General features: G+C 58.5%; 1 protein-coding gene across 2 annotated transcripts in view; it reads left to right on the top strand.

Annotated features, from left to right (window-relative positions):
* The window catches only part of ADGRA1 (adhesion G protein-coupled receptor A1), a 33612-nt gene that overhangs the window by 11826 nt on the left and 5782 nt on the right, over positions 1-16004 (top strand). For both annotated transcript variants that reach the window (XM_074383138.1, XM_039465273.2), the window contains one exon: positions 4873-5018. In XM_074383138.1, coding sequence (XP_074239239.1) covers positions 4873-5018 — 146 coding nt within the window. The remainder of the gene's footprint in view (positions 1-4872; positions 5019-16004) is intronic.

The raw sequence follows: 16004 nt of genomic DNA on the forward strand, positions 1-16004 counted from the left end.
GCAGGGACACAGCCTGCCCCTCCCAGAGAAAGTGGTGGGGTCAGCTCAGGAGGGGCATGCACTCGGGTCCAGGGAGGAACCTGTGAACTCTGCCCCTGAGTCACCAGGAGGGTAAGCTCTTTCCCTCCCTGCAGCAGATGCCCCCACCCCCGGGAGCCAAGCAGAGAGGCCACTTGGGGAGCCCTCCTCCCCTTGCAGGGAGAGCTGGAGCCTCAAGGCACTGAGCGTGGAAAAGAACAGGGCACAGAAGGGCTCTTCAGGCTGAGGGGCCAGCCTGACCTTGGTTTAAAAGCGGGGTGCACGCATCACACACAGCTTCTGGCAGAGCTCATGGGAGACACTTACGTCAAATCTAAGCTGGGTCCTCATCCACTTTGCACTGTGGCTCATGGCCGAGGAGAGGACCCACAGCTCTCACCCCCAGCCAGCCCAGCCCCAGTGGCCACCCCCTCCAGCAGTCACACAGCCCAAGGTCAGCCCAGAGCACAGCCACGTCCACGACCCAGGCACATCCAGGGGGTTTCCACGGATCATCAGCCCTGCGGTTTCTGGGACCCTCCCGCAGTACCTGGCACTGACGTGTGCCCGCAGACAGCAGTGGCCGAGATTCACGCAGGGGCTGTTCCCACAGGGGTATTGGGGGAGAATCGGGGCTGAGTGCACAGAATCCCCCTCCCCTCCAGGCTCCCACACCTGCCTGCAGCCACCGTGGGGCTTCCTTCCCAGCACCACACTTCCCTGCACAAGGTCGCGGCAGGCCAGGCAGGCGCTCACACAAACACAGGGCCCTGGCATCCGACACGCAGAGGAGACGTCGTGTATGTCAGACCACAGGCCACGCCCCCCACCGAGGCCTGGGCCCAGCAGAGGAGGCGCTGGCACCCGCCTGAAGGCAGCTGAGGCCGGACACACCTCCCTCCTCCTTAACTGTTCCTCTGATAAGCTGGAAACAACCACAGCAAGTGCCCGGGAAACACAATTGACATCCGGCCTGTGAGTGCCTGCAAGGGGCCATTTGGAGGTGGGGCCGGGGACCGCCACCGCCAGGTCTGCACGCTGGGAGGAAGCCTGCCGGAACCGCGGGCAGGGACGCCACCCAGGGCCTTCAGCAAATCCTCCCTGTGCCTTGGGGACGCCCATCACTTTCTCAGTCTCAGCCTGCCTGAGTGGAGCTCCTGGGGCCAGGACCTGCGGTGACAGCCTGGGGTGGCTGCTGGGGTGTTGGGGCCGCAGTGGGGCTGGTCTGGAAGGTTCCAGAGGGGTGCGATCTTGGAGGAGATCTTGTTAAGGCAAAAGCCTTCGGGAGGCGATGAGTGGAAAAGACTGTGGCTGATTTCCAGATGCTGCCCTGATCTCCCAGAGAGCACCGTTCACTCACTCAGTCACTCAGTCAGTCAGTCAGTCATTCACTCAGTCAGTCACTCACTCACTCACTCACTCACTCATTCACTCACTCACTCATTCACTCATTCACTCACTCATTCACTCAGTCACTCACTCACTCATTCACTCATTCACTCACTCACTCATTCACTCACTGGTTCACTCACTCATTCACTCATTCACTTACTCATTCACTCATTCGTTCACTCACTCACTCACTCATTCACTCATTCACTCATTCACTCACTCGTTCACTCACTCACTCACTCATTCACTCATTCACTCACTCACTTATTCACTCACTGGTTCACTCACTCACTCATTCACTCATTCACTTACTCACTCATTCACTCACTCGTTCACTCACTCACTCACTCATTCACTCATTCACTCACTCACTCACTCATTCACTCACTCGTCCACTCAGTCACTCACTCACTCATTCACTCATTCACTCACTCACTCATTCACTCATTCACTCACTCACTCATTCACTCACTCATTCACTCATTCACTCACTCATTCACTCACTCGTTCACTCAGTCACTCACTCATTCACTCATTCACTCACTCATTCACTCACTGGTTCACTCACTCACTCATTCACTTACTCATTCACTCACTCGTTCACTCACTCACTCACTCATTCACTCACTCGTTCACTCACTCATTCACTCACTCGTTCACTCACTCACTCACTCACTCACTCATTCACTCACTCACTCACTCACTCATTCACTCACTCGTCCACTCAGTCACTCACTCACTCATTCACTCATTCACTCACTCACTCACTCATTCACTCATTCACTCACTCACTCATTCACACACTCATTCACTCACTCATTCACTCACTCACTCATTCACTCATTCACTCACTCACTCATTCACTCACTCATTCACTCACTCGTTCACTCAGTCACTCACTCACTCATTCACTCATTCACTCATTCACTCACTCAGTCACTCACTCATTCACTCATTCACTCACTCACTCATTCACTCACTCATTCACTCAGTCACTCACTCATTCACTCATTCACTCAGTCACTCATTCACTCATTCACTCACTCATTCACTCACTTGTTCACTCAGTCACTCATTCACTCACTCACTCATTCACTCACTCACTCATTCACTCATTCAGTTACTTAATCACTCACCCACTCACTCAGTCACTCACTCACTTATTCACTCACTCACTCACTCATTCACTCAGCAAATGTGTCTAGTGCCCGAGAGGAGCCAGGCCATGCTTGGAAGCTGGGACACTACCAGAGACAAACCCATGTGGTCTCACTGCGGAGCAGCACTGAAGAACAGGAAACAAGTGTGGAAAACGAACCCTAGGGGCAGCAGGAGGTAGGAGGTGCCCACCAGAGGAGGGACACCAGGCTTGGGAAGCAGAAGCAGGGGCCAAGGTGGCTGCAGCTCCAGTGCCAGTCAGGAAGCCATGAGGCAACGTTCTCGAGCTCCTGCTGACCAACCCCCCTGCTCTCCTGTGCTCTGGGACAGGAAGAAACTCTCTCGCTGTTCTAACACCGAGGCCCAGCGGGTTTCACAGTTGCATCCTCCGGGTAAGGAGGAGAATTCAGCCACTACTAGCCAGAGGAAGGACACCTGAGGGGTCTAGTAATGACTAGGGTTGGGGTCTGACCTGCGTGTGCCATTGGCGCCTGAGCACCGCACTCCCCGGGCCGCTTCCTCCTGCCCACCAGGGCACAGCACTCCTCCAGCGGCCTTCCCACCTGTCTGCCCGGGCACAGTACTCCTCCAGCGGCCTTCCCACCTGCCCACCCGCCTCCCCGCCCTTGTCCCACCCACCTTCCTGCCTGCCTGCCCCACCAAGGGCCACAGCTCAGCACTGAGTGAATCCTGGTCCCAGGCTATGGATGGCTGGAAAGGACGATGGTCGCTATGGCAACAAAGAGCTGGCCATGAGCCCCATTAGCGTGCTGAGTGACATGGTCATCAGAGACAGGCGCTGGCCCTGGGTCCGGGGGGAGGGGCGGCGTGGAGCACTGTGGGAAGCCAGGGGCTTCCCTGCGGCTTCTCCACTTGTCCAGCCTGGAGTCAGTGTCTGGGAGCCAGAGCTCTGCCGTTCACACCTCCCTGTGATCCCCAAATGCACACAGCCTGGGTGAGTCTCGGCCCAGACAAGGGGCAGGGCCAGCTCTGCCGTCCTCCCTGCCCTCCTCAGCGCCCGGGGCGGTGACAATTACAGCCCCACGGCTGCTTCCCGAAAAGAAAGAGCCCGAGGCCAGGCTGTGGAAGTTACCTCTGCCCCACTGCTCCATGCGGTGGCCCGTGGTTCCCTGGCCTCCCTGTCTCTGCGGTGAGGCCTGGGCGCTGTGACGGGACACGCCCCCACAGGCCACGCCCCACACCTCGGCCAGGCCACGCCCACATTCCTAGACCAGGCCACACCTCCACACCCTGTGGCCACGCCCCCACGTTCCGCGGCAAGGCCACGCCCCCACACTACGAGGCAAAGCCACGCCCCCACACTCCGCAGCCAGGCCACGCCCCCACACTCCGAGGCAAGGCCACGCCCCCATATTACGAGGCAAGGCCACGCCCCCACACTCCGAGGCAAGGCCACGCCCCCACGCTCCGCGGCAAGGCCATGCCCGGGGAAAGGGTTGGCTGGTCCCCCCGGTACCTGCTGCCAGGGCTGTGGGGAGCTCATCTGAAACCCAAACGCAGCCCTCCGATCGTTCCAGCCACCCCATCAGTTACTACAGAGCCTCCACATCAGTAAAAATTGAGCTCTGGATTTGATATTATCATCATAAACGGTGCGATGTTAGTTTTATGCAGCGAATCTCCACGTTCCTTAAACATTTATGTCCTTTCCAATTACAGCAGTATTTTACCTGTCATTTCAAAATGTCAGGTTATTACGCCAAAGGTAGCAGCATGGCCCTCGTAATCAGCCAGTGCAGGAAGTTTCCATAGCAATGCGAACCAGCGACCTGCAGGGTCCTGCAAACACCGTCCCCGTGGGGGGGATTCATCCTACTCACAAGACCTCAGTGAGAGCACATGCTGTGACCCCACTGAGGACTCTGCCTCCTCTCCCTTGAGGGACACCCTCCAGGTCTGAGTCTGAAGCTCATGGGGTCCCACGCCTGGGCCACAGGGACCACGGGGGGCATGCATGCAGATCCCTGCTCTGGTGTGAGAGCACAACCTCGTGGGCTCCCACAGACTCCCTGCCCCCATCTCCATGCAGAAGGGGAGAAGAGCTGAGCCGTTAGAGAGTCTCTGCAGCCCAGCTTCTCCCTGCGAGTTCCAGGCTGCTGTGGGCAGCCACTGTCTGCCCTGGGACACAGACACTCCTGGCCTAGTGTCTCCCTGTGGCCACCTGTTGCTGTCATTCTTGTCACTGAGAGCAGCCTCTGGAAGTTGCAAGGCTGGGCCAGGGCTGCAGGCTCTGGGGCAGGTGCCTCGAGGGCCCGGCTGCCTGCTGATGGCTGCTCCCCACAGGTGGGCATCGTGCTGCACTACTCCACACTCTCCACCATGCTGTGGATCGGAGTGACCGCCAGGAACATCTACAAGCAGGTGACCAAGAAGGCCGCTCTGTGCCTGGATGCAGACCAGCCGCCATACCCCAGGCAGCCCCTGCTCAGGTACGGGGCATGCGTGGGCACGAGGCCCTGCCACCTGGGCCCTGGATGCTGCAGACACCTTCTGGGTCTTGGCAAGCCTCCTCGTAGGCCACGAGGGGCCTGAGGATGATCCGGTCTGCGGGGGAGGCCTCGGCATGAGTTCCTGTGCCCAGGGAGGGTGGCAAGCATGCAAAGAATCTGGGGTGGGGCTGTGCTGGGGGGAGGGGCACCGATCGCTGGGGGTGAGACAGGATGGGGGGGAGGGACGTCAGTTGCTGGGGATGGGCCGGAAGGGCCTAAGGGCAGAGAGTCCCAGTGGGGTGGGGGGTCTGAGGCAGGCAGTGCCCTGCCCTCCACATCTGTGGCTAGGGTCCGGCTGGTCTGGGGCTGGTCTGGGGCTGGCCTGTGTTGGGGGCTGGATAAGCCTCCCGTGCTGCAGACACGATGGCCTGAGCCCCTCTGTGCCCCCCAGGCCAGCCTCGCTGGGAAAACGGGCTCGGGGCAGCTTCGGTTTCAGCTTCAGCCTTGTGGTCTCTGTACCATCAGGCAGCTGACAGTTGGTGGGTGGAAACCTCACACACTCGTGCATGAATTTCAAGGGCCTGGCGTGGGCCCTTCAGACCGGGAGGCAGGTGTGATCCCCGGTTCCCAGCACCTCCCCGTCTCTGCTGTGTGAGGCCCTGGTGCTGAGAAACTCCCCCGTCCACCCCGAGGCACCAGCTCAGGGTCCCCATTCTTCCTCCAGCCAGGAATTCACCTCAGCCTTGGAGGGAACCATGGGCCTGCCTGGGGGGTGGAAACAGCCTATGAAGGGGCTGGCTGGGGCCTCCCTCCCTCCCTCCCTCCCTCAGTCCAGAGCCAGGGAAATACGGGTGTCCACATCTGGGCGGTGGCAGGGACTTCTCTGCGCCAGCAGGAAAAAACCAGGTCAGGAAGCACTGGCAGCTGCTTCAGACGGGGCCTGTCCTGAGCCAGGACCGGGCTGCAGAGCTCGCCGGGCAGTTCAGCATCTCCGCCATTTCCTTTTCTGGATGGAGACTGAATCCCAAACACGCAGCCAGCAAAAGCCAGGCTCAGAGCGTGGCCTCGAGGGCTTGGGTGCTCACTGGCCCATCCCCCAGGGTCCCCTGGGGCTCCCCAGATGCCTGCCTTGGGCACTCGTGGTATTCCCAGAGCAGCCCCCCATGTAAGGCAGCACCCCAGAGGGTGCTCTGCACTCGGGGGGCCCAGGGAGTCCAGGAGGACACTTGTCCGGTCGTGCGTGAGGTGTGGCCCGGAGCTGGCACACGGACACCCACTTCCTCGGAAGGATTGTCCAGCGATGCCCTGTCCAAACCCGTCTGAAGAATTCGCTTCAAGGCAGACACGGCCACGTCTGTGCTGCTTCCGTAAACAGGGCTCCCTTCCACCTGGAGCGTTTTCCGACACTGTTTGAGTTTCAGATCCACGCAGACGCGTAGCTGCTTAGCAACCAGGCTGGGCGGTGCCTCTGCCCGTGCAGGGGCTGGAGAGGCGGGTTTCATTATCCTGCCGGGGAGGCCCAGTCCCCTGGGTTTATAAATCACTCCCAAAACTCATTTCCTCATCTGTAATTGACGGGAGCCGCCTGGCAGCCGCGGAACACCCGGCGCTCTTCCATCCGTGTCTGTGGATGGCGCCACAGAGCCGCGCGTCTGCCCAGGTGCTGCGGGGCCACGGGCCTGGGGCTCAGCGATGACCAGCGTGCCCAGCCACAGCAAGGCCCTGCTTACGGCCACGGCACCAAGGCAACTGCTGTTCGTCCTGGGGCTGCCGGGGGACAAACATCCTCCACCCCCTCCCCACTGGGCCCCTTCCTGTATACAGAAAGGTCTTGACATCGTGGGGCAGGGGCTGTCCCCCGGTGCCGTGTTCCAGCATGTTTCCTGGTCTCTCTGTCTCCCCAGCCTTGCCCTGCGTGCCTAGCCAGGGCTCGGCCTGTGCCCCCTGCAGCAGGTGCAGACTCCTGGGTGGTGGCAGCATTGGCTTGGGCTTCACCAAGGGCCTGCCTCTCTCCACAGCCAGGCCTGGGGTTGCTGGGGACCGCGCTGGGGGACCGGGCCTGGGGCTGCTGGGGACCGTGCTGGGGGACCGGGCCTGGGGCTGCTGGGGACCGTGCTGGGGGACCGGGCCTGGGGCTGCTGGGGACCGTGCTGGGGGACCGGGCCTGGGGCTGCTGGGGACCGTGCTGGGGGACCGGGCCTGGGGCTGCTGGGGACCGTGCTGGGGACATTGCTGGGGGACCGGGCTGTACCTCCTTAGGGAGACTAGCAGGCCTGAGCAGGGCCTTTCCCCGCACCCTGGAGGGACTCACAGCCTGCTCCCCTAGTCCTGGCCCAGAGCCTCTGCTCACCTCCCCTTCCTCCTGCTGGAAGCCTCCCCATCAGAGACGCTCGTCCCAGGGGCCCTGTCCCATTCCCAGAACTCTAAGTGGCCCACACGTTATCAGCGCCAGCAGAAATTGAGTTCTGAGTTCCAACAACCTCGACGTTGGAGGGAAGCGCGGGGGCACTGCCCAGCTCTGGCTGGGAGCCCTCTGTCTGCGCTCCCTGGCCTCGCCTGCCCCTTGGGCACTGAGGGCCGGTCCCTCCAGCCTCCTCCCGGCACCTTAGCCCCCCCTTGAGACCCCTGATCCTCTGCGCAGCGCCTCCCCCTCACTGCAGAGCAACTACCCCCTGCCCCCTCCTCCCCTCAGTGACAACGACAGATGCGTCCCTCCTGCTCCGTGTCCTCGGGACTGGCATCCAGCCCCTCCTGCTGAAATGTTGACACCAGACAGAGACAAATGGCAGGGAGCTGGTAAATACATATCAAATCGGCCTCTCGTGAAGGACCTCCTTGCTCACCTGGGCTGGATGTGTCGACGAAAAGCAGTCAGTTCCACCTTGTTCTGATGTGTGGGTGGGCAGCACGTGGCCCGTCATGGGGTCTCAGGCCCCACGGCCTCCCACACTCAGGGAGGAGCTGGAAGGGCTCGGGACTCGGTGGCAACGGCGTTCTTGGGTGTGGTTTGTCTTCGCAGAAGGACATGCCACAGGGCCAGCCAAGGAAAAGACGTAGCAGAGCCGGAGACTCCGGGCACCGTCTCCAGAGTTCTCCTGTCCCGGGAGACGGGGGTGGGGAGGACCCAGCGGAGCCTGCTCCTCCCTCCAGCAGCAAAACGCAGCCACGTGTGCCCCGCACTTGTGTCCAGGGGGCCGCTCAGGCTCAAGCTCAGGGTTCTCACTAGGACGGGTCACTCCTGTGCTCTGCTGGCTCCACCTGCCACCATGACGGAGCCCCACACCCCAGCGGGAAGGCGGGTGCCACCATCAGTCACGAGGTTTGCACAAAGGGCCCAGGCCGCTGTGCCACCACATCCGGCATCCCTGAACACAGAGCAGCCTCATCAGGCAGTGACGTGGGGCACAAGGTGAAAGCCACGGTCCCAGGCGTCTGCCACGGCCCCTTCTGCAAAGAAACACGGGCCTGCCCAGAGCCACCGTGCACAGGGGTTATATGTTCAGACAGAAGCTTCTCGGATCTGCCATTTTTAACGACACGGGTGAGAAGAAAAAAAGGCTGAGAGACATTTGTAAGAAATATAAAGAAATACGGAAGAAAAAGAATAAGGGTGAATATTATGTACCCTGAGCTGACCCTTTCTACACAGAACAGGGGCCAACAGCCTGAACGACCAGCCTGCCTCCTCTACACCTAGATCTCACAGCCCGGATTCCTATTTTCCGGAATTCCCTTCCGACGTCTCTTCAGCCACTTCCCTTCGGATCTTTAGTTCCCTGCCAGAGCCTCTGCGTACAGCGATGTCTGCCTGGGACCCAGGACGCAGGTGCTGCTGGATAATCCAGTGATGCTGGGTCCCCAGGCACCTGCTCAGATGTGAGCACAGCCCACTGTGGGGTTGTTTCTGCATCCCTTAAGTGGACATGTGGCTAAACTGCGGAGGCTTGGGGTAGGCTGGGCCACCTGTCCACCATGAACACCACCCCTCTCATCCCACCAGACCACGTGCCCGCCACGGACACCTCCCTCCTAACCCCACCAGACCACCTGCCCCATCTTTCCACATGCTCTGCTTCCTCTGCCAGCCAAAGGGAAGCCACTCCAGAACGAAGCAGACCTTCTATGATTTCACGGGTGCTCAGGGGCTGATTCCCCAGTTGGCAATGTGTAATTACACCCTAATTTTGCAATCTGCTCTGCCCTTTCTGATAAAGTGCACCAAGTCGTTTCGGTTATTCACGGTCTGCTGGCGGCGTTTCAGTTTGGACGTGCAAGGGCGGTGGCACCGAGACACTGGCATTCTGTGTCACAGCCGGCTTGCTGAGGACACCCACTCCCACCTTCACCCACCTCGCTGCAGCCCCAGTGCTGGCCAGGCGCTGAGGGAGGCTCGTCCCTACCCCATGGAAGGTGATTTCCTGGGGCTCCCTCAGCCAGGAACCCCTTCTCAGGTCACAGGGCCAACTCTGGAGACCGCACTGGGCTTGAAACTGTGTGTGAGATGCAGCCTCAGGGGCTGTCTGGGCGGGTGGCACGGGGAGAGCGGCGGGCAGGTCAGGACACGGTCCCGGCACCTTCAGCTCCCTGGGACACAGAACCCATCGGTGAGACCGTGACGTCTGGCCTGGTTAGCACTCCTTGTGCTGACGGTGACTTCTCAATTCTGAGAAAACCAAGTTGAGAGCCACTTATGAGTAATTACAGATGAGTGTGAGAGCATGTGTGCAGTGCAAGTGTATGGGTGTATGAGTGGGTGTGTGGTGAGTGGGTGCACGTGTGATGTGTCTGAGCATATGTGTGTGTTTGAGTGCATGTGTGATGTGTGTGTGAGTGCATCTGATGTGTGAGTGTACGTGTGAGTGTGTATGTGTGAATGCATGTGTGATGTGTGTGTGAGTGCATCTGATGTGTGAGTGTATGTGTGAGTGTGTATGTGTGTGAGTGCATATGTGTGTGAGGTGTGTGCACACTGCAGCAATGGTACAGGCGCAGTTCCAGACTGAACTGCAGTAAACTGAGTCACACAAACTCTCTGGTTTCCCAGTGCACATGCTGTGGTGTGCTTCTGTGTCCCCACTCAAATCTCATCTCAAATTGTAATCCGCGTAATCCCCACGTGTTGAGGGCAGGCTGGTGGGAGGTGACTGGGTGGGGGCAGCTTCCCCCACACTGTTTTCATGACAGTGAGTTCTCACCAGACTGAGGGTGTTACAGGGTCTCTTCCCTTCGCTCTCCTACCTCCTTGTGAAGAAGGTGCTGCTTCCCCTTCGCCGTCTGCCGTGACTGTAAGTTTCCTGAAGCCTCCCCAGCCATGCGGACTGTGAGTGAATTAAACCTCTTTCCTTTATAAATTACAGTCTGGTGTATTTCTTCATAGCAGCATGAAAATGGATGAACACAGCACATTAAAGTTATGTTTACACTGTACTGTGGTTGACTAAGTGTGTGATAGCGTGATGTCTAAAGAATCCATATGCGTGCCTTAACTAACGATCCTTTATTCCTGCAACATGCTAGTGACCTCAGCATGTCGTAATCTTCCTGAGGCTGGAGGGTCTCACCTTGATGTGGGCGGCCACAGGCTGACTGGTCAGGGCAGTGGTAGCCGAAGACTGGGGTGGCTGTGGCAATTTCTTAAAATAAGTCAGCAATGACGTTTGCCACATTGATTGACTTTTCTTTTCACAAAAGAGTTCTCTGTAGCCTGCAATGCTGTTGGATGCATTTCACCCACAGTAGAACTTCTTTCAGAACTGGAGTCATCCTCTCAAACTCTGCTACAGCTTTGTCAACTCACTGTATGAAATATTATCCGTCCTTTGTTACCATTTCAGTAGCGTCCGTGGCTTCTTCACCTGGAGCAGATTCCATCCCAAGAAACCACGTTCTTTGCTCATCCACAGAAGGAGCTCCTCATCAGTTATATTTGACCATGAGATGGTAGCAAGTCCGTGCATCCTCAGGCTCCACTTCTAATTCCAGTTCTGCAGTTTCCCCGACGTCTGCAGCTTCTTCCACCACTAAAGTCTTGAACCCTTCAAAGTCGCCCATGAAGGCTGGAATCAACCTCTTCCAAACTCCTGTTAGTGTGATATTTTGACCTCCCATGAGTCATAAATGTTCTTGATGGCACCTAGAGTGGGGACTCCTTTCCAGAAGGTTTTGTTTTGCTCTGTCCAGTCTATCTGAAGAATCACTATCTGTGGCAGCTACAGCCCTACAAAATGTATTCTCAAATAGTGAGACTTGAAATTTGAAATGGCGCCTTGGTACAGGCTGCAGAATGGAGGTGGTGCCAGCGGGTGCAGAGACAGCATGCGTCTCCGTGAGAGATCTTGGGTGGCCAGGGCATTGCCACTGAGCGGTGCTGTTCTGAAAGGAATCTGTTTCTGAGCAGCAGGTCTCAACAGTGGGCTTTAAGTATTCAGCAAATCATGCTGTCAACAGACGTGCTGTCCCAGGCTTTGCTGTTCCACTTACAGAGCACAGGCAGAGTCGATTTAGCATCCTTCTTAAAGGCCCTAGGATCTTCAGAATGGCGAAGGAGGACGGGCTTCAGCTGAAAGTCCCTGGCTGTGCTGGCCCCTAACAAGAGAGTCATCTCTGCCTGGAAGCTTTTACGTGTGTGCAGTGTGGGCATGCATGTGGTGTAAGGAGAGGCGCAGCATGGAGGCAGAGGCATTGCCACCCACCTGAGCCCAGGAATGCAGCTCTGGTCTCAGAGGGGCTGCCCCGGATAGCACCTGGGTCCAGACTGCTCCTGGGACTTTTCCACTCAGGCTGTGACAGTGCCACTACCCCGGGGAGAGGAGTGAGGTCAGACGTGGCAGGAACAGAGCCGTGGAGGAAGCATACCCGTGGTCTGCATCCTCGCCCAGATTATCCGTGTCCCAGAGTGCACTGATTCTGACTCAACTGTCTGCTCCAATGGCAGCAGGCATGTGCCAGGAGGGGTCACGGAGCTGGCACCACCCAGGCTGGGCATGTGGCTGAGGGGCTAATGGGCGAGGGGGCTGGGCAGAGTCAGCTGCAGGCGCCCCTCCTCTGCAAGGCTCTGCCCATGCCAGGGCGTGGTTCCTGTCTCTTTCTTCTTTTTTTTTCTTTCCTTTTAAAAATACTTTCCAAATTTAACTTTTTTTGAGTGTGCAGTGGAAAGTGTGCACGTAGAAAGATGCTGGACCCAGTAGCAAGGCTGGGAAAACCACTGCCAGGTCCTGCGGGGGCAGAAGCAGGAGCCTCGTGGCCGCCCCACCCCAGCCACACACCCTGGCCTGGCCCCGGGTCCTCCCTGCCTTCCTCCTGGCTCGCCAGCCAAGCACACGCCTCCCTGGGCAGCACCAGCTTTGGGCTGTGTGTCTGGGGTCGTCTCACCTGATTTCTCTCCCTGCCATGTTTCCTTAAGGTCTGTCCTGTAACTGTCGGTAACGGGCTTGCTGTGTCCATGGCCACACAGGACCTCATTCTGGCGAGACCACGGGGCTTAACGCTTTATCCCTTCTGCTGACCATTGCACGTGGGTCTCTGAGGCTCACATGGTCACACAGCTCATCCCACCCATGCGGGGCTCAGCGCTGACCCTGCTAAGTCCTCACAAGCCAACCCCTGGCAGGGGCCCCGCGCACCCCTCTGCACCCGTCTGGGTGTCGCTGGCTGCACTCTCCTCTCCTCTCCTCTGCGAAGCGTGTGCAGGTCTCTTCCACGCTCCTCTGGGCTGCCCGCCCTCCCTCACTGACAGGGAGGGGCCCGTGTTTGCTCCTCGTATCATCCCGGCAGAGACGTTCCCTTTCACCGAGTCAGCTTTGGAACCCAAAGTCTGTGATCCTGGGGTGCCTGGTGCTTCTGTGGGTGACAGAAGGCACGGTCCCCAGGCGACACCCACACCATGGCTCCTCCTTGGCTCCCCGTCACCCCTGTGAGCAACAGCAACTCTGTCCTGTAACTGTTCGTAGCTGGGGTTCACCCCACAGTGGGGGGCCGCGTCACCTTGCCGTGGCTTCTATGGCCACAGCACAAGCTCAGTGGTCGGAAGCAACTCAGAGGGATCGTCTCATAGTCAGAAGGCCAGAAGCCCAAAATCGGTCTCTCTGGGTCCACGCTGAGCTGCGGGGCACAGCTTTCTCCGCCCTCCCAGCATCTTCTGGGGCTGCCTCAGCCGCCACCACTCCTGGGCTCAGGGCCTCCTCCACCCCGAAAGCCAGCAGCCAGCGTCCTCTCTCCCCTGGGATCTCTGCCCTCCCTCTTCTGAGGACCCCGGCGACGCTGTCAGTCCAGCCGCACAGCCCGGGGGAGGGTGGCAGCTTCCGCTTTTCACCACCACTCACTTCGCCCGTCTGCAAAGTCTCTCTTCACGCGTAAGGCGACAGGTTCGCGGATTCCAGGGAAGAGGACGCAGGCGTCCTTGGGTGGCTGTTCGGCCCACGTCGGCCTGAGCTCCCGCTCTCGATGCCAGCGTGCATCTGCCCGCCCAGCACTGATGGCCCCTCCGCCCTCACTGGCCCGGGGTCGGCGGCCGTGGGCTCAGGCTGTCCTGAGGGCACGCCGGCGTGGGTGGCGGAGGTGGACCCAGCAGGGCTTGCCCGGCCCAGCCCGCGCCTGCAGGGCCACAGCAGTGACAGCGCCAGCGGCGGCCTCCAGCGGCTTCTGCCGGCCGGCCTGTCCCGCACGCTGGGAGGGAGCCTGGAGCCCACCGTCCCGGCAGGGAGGACCCCGCGGGCAGCTTGGAGGCGCCCGGCACAGACAGATCCCGGCGTCTCCTCTGCGCAGCTGCTGGCAGCTTCTCCACGCTCTCTGCAGGTTGCTGGGGTCCCCTGGAGAAGACCTGCAGCCACAGGGAAGGCAGGGGAGTTCGTGGTGCTGGACCCCCCGGGCGAGAACCAGGCAGGGCCCCCAGGACACCTCAGCAGACCCGTCATCCAGCCTGGGAATGCACAGGGGCCTCTCCTGCCGGCTTTGTCCAGGGCTCCTTGTGGGTTCACTGGGGCCACGGGCCACAGAGGAGCAATGTGGACTGGCCTTGCTGCACAGAGTGTGAACTGAGCCGTCCCTGTCCCAGCGCCGAGCCTGCTGAGGACGCCAGAGGGGCTTTGAGGCCAGAACCTGCGCTCTGTCTCTTGGGGAGGGTGGAGGGCCGGCTCGGGGACAGTGGCCTCCTGTGTGTCCACAGCGGGGTCTAAGGGCTCCCTGTGCCTGACAGCCATGAGACCCGGGGGCTTTCTGTGCCACCGTTGACTGTGGGAGCAAAGCAGAGGTGTCCGTGCCAACCCCTCAGGTCAGCCAGGTGTGGACAGCAGAATCCAGTCCAGACGCTCCTGTGTTCTGTGGGTCCGTCCTGGACACTCCTGTGTGACTGTGGGTCCATCGTGGACACTCCTGTGTTCTGTGGGTCCACCGTGGACACTCCTGTGTGACTGTGGGTCCATCGTGGACACTCCTGTGTTCTGTGGGTCCACCGTGGACACTCCTGTGTGACTGTGGGTCCATCGTGGACACTCCTGTGTTCTGTGGGTCCATCGTGGGCACTCCTGTGTTCTGTGGTCTATCGTGGACACTCCTGTGTTCTGTGGTCTATCGTGGGCACTCCTGTGTTCTGTGGTCTATCGTGGACACTCCTGTGTTCTGTAGGTCTATCGTGGACACTCCTGTGTTCTGTGGGTCCATCGTGGACACTCCTGTGTTCTGTGGTCCATCGTGGACACTCCTGTGTTCTGTGGTCTATCGTGGACACTCCTGTGTTCTGTGGTCTATCGTGGACACTCCTGTGTTCTGTGGTCTATCGTGGACACTCCTGTGTTCTGTAGGTCTATCCTGGACACTGCTGCATCTCACGCGCCCCTCTATCTCACGGTCTGATTGTATACGCTCCTTGGTATCAGCGTAGCAGCTGTAGCTCTCTTGATCTCATGGTCGGCCATACATGCCTTTTCCTTCCAGTTACTTTCAACTTACTTGTTTCTTATATCAAAGTGTTCTCTTCTGGAAACCATGTTCCAGGTTCTTACGATCTATTCTGGCAATCTCTGCCTTTCAGTTGGAGATTTTAGCTTGTACAATTAATTGCAATTTTGATTTGTTTAGATTTACTCTCCATTATACTATTTGTTTTCTGTTTTTACCACTTTTAGTGATTGTTTTGCTGTTTTGAATTCTTCCATTTCTCCTTTGCTTCCTTCTTTTAGATTATTTTAACATTTTTAATTTTTTTTAGTTTACTAGTTTTTACCTCGTTTCTTAGGGTTACTCTAAGGGATTAAAATCCATAACCTTTTCACAGCCTGTCTAGGTAACACTGTCCTGCTCCACAGAACATTTGTAGAAAGCTTGCCGCCGCACAGGATCGTTTCCTGCCTCCCTCCCTTCCTCCTACAGGCTGGCCAGGGTCTTCCACAGGTGTGGTGCCTATGGGAGGGTCCACAACCCTTCACCCTGAAGAGTTTCATCCAGCATTTCTGGAAGTACAGGTCGATAGATGGCAAATTCTCTTAGTTTATGTTTATCAGAAAGTGTCTTTATTTCATCTTTATTCCTGAAGGATATTTTCTTGGGATACAGAGTCTGGGAAGCACAGGTTCCCTGGGGCGGGGGGTCCCCAAAAAATACCCGATGCAGGGCCACCCCCCACCCCTGCACCTTGGAACCAACTAAACTTATGATGGGGTATCCACGGCCGACCCACGAGTTTGCAGCAACTGGGGAGACAGCGCCCATGCAAGGAAGGTCTCTGAGCTGCCCCCACCCAGGTCACCCATGTGGGGATGGTCTCTGAGATCCCCCCAGGTCACTACTGTGGAAATGGGCTTGGAGCTGGCCCCTAGGTCATGCTCCATAGGGCTGGCAGCCAGGGAGTGTCTCATGGGTCTGGCCAGGGGTGGAAGCGGTGAGCAAGTGCACCCGGTCGGGGACAGGCAGCATCTGCATGAACCCTTGGGTGCCGTTGACAGGCCCTGCAGGCAGAGGGCACCGTCAGCCCCTGCCCTGGGCTTGGGCTGC

The sequence above is a fragment of the Saimiri boliviensis genome, chromosome 12 (genome assembly GCF_048565385.1).
Source record: "Saimiri boliviensis isolate mSaiBol1 chromosome 12, mSaiBol1.pri, whole genome shotgun sequence".
Classification (NCBI taxonomy): domain Eukaryota; kingdom Metazoa; phylum Chordata; class Mammalia; order Primates; family Cebidae; genus Saimiri; species Saimiri boliviensis.